Source organism: Cucurbita pepo, chromosome LG20 (genome assembly GCF_002806865.2).
Source record: "Cucurbita pepo subsp. pepo cultivar mu-cu-16 chromosome LG20, ASM280686v2, whole genome shotgun sequence".
NCBI classification, from domain to species: Eukaryota; Viridiplantae; Streptophyta; class Magnoliopsida; order Cucurbitales; family Cucurbitaceae; genus Cucurbita; species Cucurbita pepo.
In genome coordinates, this window is record NC_036657.1 from 5,867,133 (window position 1) to 5,877,117 (window position 9,985).

Consider the following 9,985-nt stretch of genomic DNA (forward strand, 5'->3'; position numbering starts at 1 on the left):
ATTCCGATTAGGAAGTCGAAATTTACTTGAAACATACCTGACCAAGTAATTAATAGCTTTCTGGGAATAGTTTAGTACCCATTAAATAAGTAAGGCCTAAAAATATTCTAAATTTATTATAGGGTTGGGATGGATTAAGACTAAGGAATCAAATAAACAAGTAGGTTCATTATTGAAGTTCGTTTTGGGTAATATGGACAATCAATTGAATATAAATAGTAATTAGTCAAATTTTGTTCATTGAAAAGATAAAATTATTTTAAGATGTCGAAGATTATATGCATGATTTTTAGTCAGGATCATCTGGCTCCACCCAGTCGACACAAAATGCACAAAAATGTTAATAATGCGTTTGGAATCATAAAATGTAACATTAATTTGTACATCACAAAAGTTCAGGTCTAACTGGTGGTTCTTTGTTCAATTCGAACCGGCAACCCACCTCTCCAGCTAGCCGTCAGACCGGGAGCAAACCGGGCAACCCGGTCAGTTCCAACCAACCGGATCTTAAACTTCCGAATCAAAACCACCGCAGTACATTTCACGTCCATCACCGCCAACTCCTTCCCCAAACAAACCCGTAAACCGGCCTGAAAAACAGGGAATTTAAACGGGTTTACAGGTGCAAAGCTTCCATTCTTGAGCCACCTCTCCGGTTTAAACTGGAGACAATCGGGTCCCCAAATCCGGTCCATCCGACCCATGGCGTAGGGGTGATAAGTTACCCTTGTACCCTTCTGAACAAACGTGCCGTCCGGCAAGATATCGTCTTCCTCAGCGAACTTGGAGTCGAACTGAACCGGTGGAAAGAGGCGCAGATTCTCGTACACCGCTGCGTGAAGATATTGCATGTCTTTAAGGTTGTCGAAACTGGGTACCGCGTCCGGGTCGGGTCCCATGACCCGATCCGACTCGGCGAGAATCTCGTCCTCCACTTCTGGGTTTTGAGATAGTAGCCAGAAGAAGCTAGTCAAAGCCGACGCCACCGTGTCCCGCCCGGCAAGGAGGAAGCTGACAACAATGTCTCTAAGATATCTGTATGGGCAAAATTTTAAAATGATTGATGGATCGAAATTTGTCGAAACAAATAAAAAAATTTGACAACAAAGAAATTTTAACCATTTAACTTTTCAATTCAATTTTATTGTTGTCTTCTCGTGAAATAAGCATACATTTCATTAGTATTTATAGCGGAGAAAACACTAATTAACTTCGTAAACTTTCTCTTCCATTTAACAATTTTAAACTTTCTCCTCAACTTAAGAACACTACAATTTTACTAATTAAAGTGTAAAACTTAGTTCATAGTTATAAAATTTGGTCGACAATTTGACAACTACTACCAATTCATATATGGAGTAATTAGTAACTTGTTCGATTGAGTTTACTAACCATTCTCTTAAAGATACTGTATAAGTTGGTAACTTGTTCTATTCGCTTTCGCTCACCCAATCCAAAAATGAAAAATGAGTAATGTTAATAGTTTTAAAAATCAAATGGGGTCAATCAATTAAGTAAATTTTGTCCTTATCTATGTTTTTTTTCAAGAAATTAGAAGGAAAAAACAAAAATTTAAAAACTAATTATAGAAATAAAAGATACCCATGTCAACAAAACACATGTTTGTATGATCCAAAAAAAAAAAAAAAAAAAAAAAAAGAGGGAAATTAGTTAAAAGATTGATACCTGTCATCATCAACGGAAGCCATGAATCTAGAGAGAAGATCATTCCGATGAGAGAATCCAATTTCCCGGCGTTGGCGTATGACTTCCATGGCAAGATGATCCACCATTTTAATAGCATCCCTAAGCTTCCTCTCCGACCCAAATCCAAACAGCCGCTTAATCCTCCACATAACAGGGTAAGGCGTAATAGCCCTCTCCGCCGACAATCTAGACGCCAAGTCAAAGGCAACGGCAAACTCCGAAATAGGCAAAGACAAGCTCAAACAGCCCGGGTCCAACCCAAAGGAGAATCGACAAATATTATCAAAAGAAAATCGTTTAAAAATATCCTGTAAATCCAGCATGTCGCGATTCGAACACAGGACCGGAAGCAGCCTTGTCTGAATCTGAGAGGTTAGGATGTGGAAGGCGTGGGAGCGGACGGAGAGGCTGCCGAGCTCCAAGCTAGCCATTTTGCGTTGGAAGGTCCAGGAGTGGCCGTCGACGTTGAAGATGCCTTGGCCGAGGAGGTCGCCGAGGATGGAGGAGAAGGGTTTGCCCTTTGGGTAGTTGTGGAAGTTGGTTTTGAGGATGTGGTGGACGTTGTCGGGGTTGGCGGTGAGGATGTTGGAGAGGACGTGGATGGTGATGGTGGCGGTGGGGGAGTGGGAGAGGAGGTGGGCGTACCAATCGGATAAGTTGGGGAAGGAGGAGAGCCATGTGGAGGAGAGGTAGGAGTGGCAGATGGGGCAGTTGCAGCAGGGTCTAAGGCGGAGGATGAACAAAGAGAAGGAGAACACCGTGAAGGCCGCCGTGAAGGAGAAGAACAAGATGGAGATAAGGGTGGGGAGAGAGTGGAATAAGAACATGATGGTTGAAGCCATTGTTGTTAGTATGAGGGTTCAGGGATTGATTGGGGTGTGGATTTTATATGATGTTGTTGGGGGAAGGAAGAGATAAAATAGGATTGAAATTGCGTTGTGGTGGGACCGATGTGTTGGGGATTTGTTCTAATTTTAAGTTTGTGGTATTGGGAGTTTTGGGAGGCCGCTGTTTTGACAGGCGGATTGATGGGGACGTAATGGACAGGGAACCCATAATTTAAGCGTGCTTAAATTAACAAAAATTTGGGGACTTCATTTTCCACCCATTCATTTCCCCATTTACATCACGTGCGTTTTGTTGTTTCCTTTTTTTTTTTTCGTTGGATTAAACTCATATGATCCCACACTTTTGTTTAATATTTCTTTATTTTGTTATGGATACCTTATTTGATATAATTTAAGTTTTACTATATGGTAAACATCAAGGTAAATATCAATTAAATGAATAAATAAATAAGGAGGTTTGGCCACATCTCGTCCTTCCTACAACACCAATGAACCTGATGGATGTAACGATCGGATAAAAAAAATTGTCAATCACTGGTGGATAGGAAAATTGGTCGCTGGAATTTTTGCGTTCCACACGACAGTGAACTCCACAGACCGCCAAAGGAACTCCCACCTCGCTACCACCTACCTTCGACCTTAGAACACCTGCAAGTTGACAAACGGTGCGAAGGAAGCGAACCCTGATAATCTTTAGAGCAACTCTCGAGGATCAGGAGCTTATGTTAATTAAGTTAGGAAGTACTTCGACTGAGGCCATCCAAGAAAGTGACCTTACTATAGGATAGACTAGAAATTGTATGAGTTATGATGATATATGAGCTATGTTGTACGATGTTGTATGCTAGTTATATGATGATGTATTATGTGTCGTACGATGTCGTACACTAGTTATATGATGATGTATTGTGTGTTGTACGATGTCGTATACTAGTTATATGATGATGTCTGATTTATAATGTATGAGCTATGATGCTTGATGATGTACGTGAGTTATATTACGATGTATGATGTACTTGACATGCTTGATGCGCTTAATGGCATTATGATGAGTATGATGTGTTTGCATGTCGTTTGTTTGAATATGTTGATGTTTTCCATATTAAGCATACTATATGATGATGAGTGTCATATTGCATCACATCGATAGAGCGACCTAGGACACAACCTTAGGAGTATGAAAATGATATTAATATAAATATCTAACGAGCATGTGTTACTAAGCGTAACAAAGAGATGTGACTATGGTTGTGTCAGAAGAGATGGTAAGATGAGAATTAGAGGGACCTCATGCATGAGGTGTGTACATAAGCATAAAGATACTTCCCCTTTATGATGATGAGTGCAGATGAGCACAGTATGATAATGAGTGCGGACGCACACAATATGATGATGAAAGTGTTCATGGGGGAGCATGACACCAAGGATTCCGCTGACCTCCGAACGTTGCTACAGACAACTAGCTTAACTAGAGAGGGTCCAGGGGGTGTGTGAGCCGCCTGAGGATCCACACTCGTACATGTGGGTTGTGTGTAGGGAAGTACTACACATCCATATTATTCCGAACTGGAAGCCACCCCTAGCATGAGATGAGATAAAGATAGGTCCCAAGAGCATATTTGCATGTGATTACATTTAACATGGTCTCTATAGTCGGATCACTTAATGAGTATTCTTTGAAATACTCAGGCCGTGTGCCACATTATTTTTCAGGTAAAGGCGAGACGCCCATGTACAGATGACGGTGGTATCGTGAGCAGAGACGGTGACACTTGCATAAGGTAGACTCATACTTAAATTCCTTGTCTTAGGTTATAATAGGTTGTTTCGCATTTCATTGATTTAAATTATTTTGTTTTTGTTTTTTTTTTCTTTAAATTTTAGTATTTTGCATTAAACACGTAAGACCATAGCTGTGTTTCCGAAAGATAGAAGATGTTTGAAGTGTTTTTGACATTTATACTATAGATGAAGTTTTCTTTTAAAAGTTATATTCTGTATTTAAAAGAGCATGCGACGTTGTAGGAACTTTGAGTAAGTAGAAATTTAAGATTGTTACGATGGATCATTTTGTGAATTGGATTGAAGGAGGAATGGGAGGAAAGTTGGACAACAACCATGAGATTCAAAATGTGTCGAAGACTCAAATGTAAATGTAGATCAGTGACGATTTCATTGGACTTTCCAAGAGACTTTGAAGAGGCTATATTTTTAAAAGGCATAGAATAGGTTTACCATAATCTACTTCATTGAGGGTCCAACGTCTTCGTTAGTACACTACCTGATGGCTGACTCTGATACCATTTGTAACAGCTCAAGCCCATTGCTAACCAGTATTATCCACTTTGGCCCATTACGTATCATCGTCAGCTTTACAGTTTTAAAACGTATTTGATAGGGAGATGTTTCCACACCCTTATAAGGAATGATTTGTTCCCCTCACCAATCGATGTAAGATCTCATAATCCACCCCCCTTGGTGGCCACCGTCTTCACTTGCACGCTGCCTGATGTCTTACGCTAGTACCATTTGTAACAGCCCAAGCCCACTGCTAGCAAATATTTTCTGCTTTAGTCCATTATGTATCGCCGTCAACTTCACAATTTTAAAATAAATCTACTAAGGAGAGGTTTTCGAATGGTTCGTTCCCCTCTCCAACCGATATGAATCTCACCGACCTATTTCTAGCCATGGTATTTATGGTACGATGGAAGAAATATGGCTATAAATGATTTCTTTGTGTTTCTTGCCAATGAGTCTATCACTTTGCTTAAAGGACCGATATCAACCAAGTTCGCTAGCTATCAAAAAATACGTTTTTAGACTTACGAGAGTCTAATTTTCAAATCATTTTCATTAGTTTCCTCTCTTGACTCATTTTAGGACTCACTTGATGAATTTGAGAGGATTTAGACTTCCAAAAGCATAGCATCTAAACCTTACAAATACTTTTAAGTATCCATTTTCAACTTTTTGCACAAGTTTATTTTTAGGGTGACTTGGAATAGCATGAGCATTTAGTTATGAACTTGTATCTGGAAGTATGCATGCATGAGCCTAAAAATCTCATTTAGAATCTCGTGACCTACCATTAATTTTTGTTGTACATGAACTTCACAAGATGGATTAGAAAACTTACCTAAACTAGGTACACACCCACTTTGACCCTTAGCATTCCTCAACCCTATCATCCTTAGTGATGCTTAGTTTCAACCCCTTTGTTATCCTTCTTTTGGGGCAACCTCTATTCTTGGGTGACGAACACCAAGTGGTGGAGTTACTTGTTCCACGACAACCTCTAGCGCTCGAACCTCTCTCACTTTGATAACGTGAAGTGTGATGACTTAGATGCGCTCTTGTGCCAACTCCACCCTCGACGACAACCATATAGTCTTACTCATGAAGGTAACATACCCGATTTACCCAAACCCATGACAATATTATATCCCCTCACAACAGGAAACCACCATGGCACTCCTCCCTTAAGTGACTAGCCATGTTTCCTTTTTTGGTGACTACTCCAAATAGTAGCTTCTTCCCCTCATTCCAACTACTACGAGCAGACAGTAATAAAATATGGCTTGTGATTTGCCCCTTTAAACAAGGTATGGCACTGACCTACAATCATGGTATTTAAATCGTAGGTTGAGTGGGTTTTGACTAGTTCTATCACTTTTCATATTTAATGAGTTTGATCAAATATCTTGTAACCATTGAATCTCATCTATTTTAAGGTTGATTAAGTTATTGATGTAATCTTAAATTTAAACAAGAGGTGGTTCACATATGCAGAATCATTATTAGGATCCAATTTTTTAGACTTCAAATCTCATCAGTGACTAAAAAGAAGAAGAAAAAGCAAATAAAAACAGAAGTAAAAAAGAAGTAAAAAATAAGGGATGAAAATCTAATAAAATTTAAATCAAATAAAAACTACACTACCAAAATTAAATATAAAATAAAAATAAATTATAAGAAAGTTCAAATTTATTACAAATTGGGGAAGAGGTTTAGTGTACAATTATAAATAGAAATACAAGACTCAACACAAAAATAGTATGACGCTCTAAAACGATACTCTCTGTGACTGCACAACCCTCAAATGCTCATCTACTTCAGCAGTTTGCAAACACTTGAAAAAGAGAGAGAAAGAGGTTAGTATAAAAATAAACAAGAAGCAACCTACTTGTAGACTCTCATCCCATCCTTAATCCAATAGGTATCTACAAGCTTTTACTCTAGACTCTAGGAAGTTCGATTATGAAACTTCGAGGCACCCGAGAAGGCCGAACTTCCTAGAGTATTTTCTCTAGACACAAGTTTCGGTATCCACAAGCTTGTGTCTAGGAAGCTTCACTATAGACATCCACAAGCTTCACTCTGGATCCACACGGTTAAGTTCGAAGGTCTAGGAGTTCACGATCCACAAGGATATTGAGTATTTTCTTAACCAAGTTGTAATAATTGACGAAGGTTGTTGTTACATCTGAAAAAGAAAGAGGTACATAAATGAAACGAAACCACATTCGAAAGAGAGTAATCTTAAGGTTAGGATCTCGTCGCGATAGGTAAATACAAAAACCATCAAGTACTGATTCCGAATTTTGAATCTTACGCATGAGGCGTTACAAATGATATAAGAATCATAGCTCTCCCAATTGGATGTAGCTTGAAAATAAACAAAAGCCGAAGCTGGTGGGCATGTGACACTAGAGTAAAGAAGAGATATATGAATAAACCGATATCATATTTGAATGAGAGTGAAGTCTTGAGAAAGACTTAAAAAAATTGAAGTCAATACCTATACCAATAAAGGTTGGGAGTACCGAATTAAATACAAACTCAAAACCATTTCAAAAGGCTAATTGAGCGGTGCAAATGTGACTAAGTGGGCACACCCATGCTTGCAACATTATCAGAATTGCTTTCTATTATTTGGTTCGTGTCAGGGATGAATCCATGTTGGGGGAGTAGGTTCATAAAGTTATTGCCTTTTTTGTATACTCTTTGAATTTGACACGTTTGTTGGTTGGGTAGAGAGGGCATGTTCATGCTCGTGAAAACCACTGCCCAAAGTTTTTTCATTTTTTATATCTTTTTATAACATTGTAATTAAATTACTTCATCCAACACAATATTATATGTCATTGCATTTAAACTTATATTTATACGAAAATAAAATTATAAATTTAGTATATGGCCTTTTAAATTTTTAAATTTGTGCTACTAATGGTTGGATGATAAAAGTCCCACGTCCTCTAGTTAAGGGAACCATCATCGATTTATAATTAAAGAATACTCTCTCCATTAGTATGAAGCCTCTTGGGAGCTCAAAACAAAGTCATGAGAGCTTATGCTCAAAGTGGACAATATCATTCCGGAGAGTCATGTTTATCTAATATGGTATCAGAGTCATGTCTTAAACTTAGTCGTGCCGATAGATTAGTAAATTCTCAAATGTCAAACAAAGAACTCCAAAAGAAAAGGAGTCGAGCCTCGATCAAGGGGAGACATACTTTGTTTTATTAAAGATCTCATTTTTTATTGTAATTCTTTTACCTTCGAATTAAGTTGTATTTCTTGTTTTCATTGTTTCTAAATTGTGTTTGATAGTAGCCCTTACATTAAAAAAAAATACATACGCTTCAAGCATTCAAATAAGGAGACCAACCAATATTTTTTTACCAATATTCTTTGGGTTCAAGCATTCGTTTAAGTTTATGATATCGTTTATGAAATATTTTAAATGAATGTTTCTGCACTTATAATCATGTCATGCATGTAGTAGCGATTTTATAGAGTCGTATACCTCATCACACTATTAGTATGCCCACACAAACGTAAGTCCTAAAACCATTCAAAAACATTAATCATGAAGTCCTTGCTTGTAATCAATTCCCAAACATCATAGACCACTTCTATCATCGAAGATATATCATTCTTTTAAGTTCACATCTTAAAGTCTATAGCGATTGTCTCTAATTGAGCATCATTCCTAACATAGGAGAAGAGGAGGAATAGAAAAAAAGTGACAAAGATCAGAATAGAGAATTTTCGATCCCACTTCTGTTTCTTGTTTATAATATGATATCAGAGAATCGTTCTTAATCGAGTAGGTACCATTTGAGTTAGGTTGAAGAGAGGGGAATATGAATTACTGAGTTGGTAGGATAGAGTAGGATAGAGTGAAAAATGAGAGTGAAAAAAGAGAAGAGAAGGAATATTAATGAGTATTGCATGTAATCAGAGACCCAGAGAAGAGCAGAGAACAGATATCGATGGGGCTTTGCATGTTACAAAAATGGCGTTCCATGCACCTCACCCATCAACACATGTCACTTCAGTTCACTTTTTGGTCTTTTTTATTTCAACCCTATTTCATTTTACTTTATTGGAAACAATTTCCGTAATTTCCATTTTCACTCTAAATTTATTAAAATTTATATCAAATTTTTTCGTTTGTAAATTTGATTGGGTTCGGTATTTTTAGACTTAATTTAAATATTTGGTTTTAAATTTTTTAACTCAAATGGTCCCTATTAAATAATAAATAAAATTCAATCCAATTATAAATTTTTTGAATTAGATGGATTATGTCGGTTCAAATCACTTGTTTAATTTGTTTTAATAAAAGTAAAATAATAGTCCATAAAATATCTATTTACTTATTTTTAATACATTTAATAAAAAAATTTAATTCTTGAAAAATTACTTTTTCATGGATTAAAATTATTTATTTTCAAATATTTAATAAAAAATTATAACTCAACTCCAATATATATTTTAAAAAATTATCTTCTTAGAAAGAATAAATAATAAAATAAAATAAAAATAAATTTAATATATATATATATATATATATATATATATATATATATATAATTTGTATCTTTAAAAAAAAAAAAATTTAAAATTTACAATAAATTTGAGTTGTACTCGATTTATAAAATTTTCACTTATTTGAACCCAATCAATTTAAATAAATTTACAACTCAACCTAAATAATATAGGTTGGACGGATCATATTTTGAATGTTTGTGTTTTTTTTAACCATCCCAAATTATTTTTTTATGTGACTAATAAATTATAATAGTACGATATATAATTAACAAAATTTTGGATATAGTTAGTTTATTTAAGTTAAATTATTAAAATAATTTTAACCAATGAAATTGAATGGTTGAATACCCAAAACTTTGTTAATTTTATTTAAATACTTTGTAATTATTTATTCATTTAACAATGTTTCACATTTATAATTACCCCATGTGATAAATATCTTTGGTTCCTTTACCAGGTTCATGAACCAAAATTTCTCCTCTTTTTAATGAAATTACAAAGTAATATAAAAATAAATAATAATAATAATAATAACAAATTGAAGCATAGCTTGTTGAAAAGAAAATTACCAATATATTCAATTATTTATT

The 9,985-nt window shown here is 35.8% G+C and overlaps 1 protein-coding gene across 1 annotated transcript; it reads right to left on the reverse strand.

Annotated features, from left to right (window-relative positions):
- Positions 1–328: 328 nt before the first annotated feature.
- Positions 329–2,591, reverse strand: LOC111783715 (cytochrome P450 94C1). Its single transcript, XM_023664634.1, has 2 exons — positions 1,687–2,591; positions 329–1,035 (listed from the first exon to the last, which is right to left on the reverse strand). The coding sequence occupies exons 1-2, from the start codon at positions 2,547–2,549 to the stop codon at positions 402–404; spliced, it is 1,497 nt and encodes a 498-aa protein (XP_023520402.1). The 5' UTR covers positions 2,550–2,591; the 3' UTR covers positions 329–401.
- Between the last annotated feature and the right edge of the window lie 7,394 nt (positions 2,592–9,985).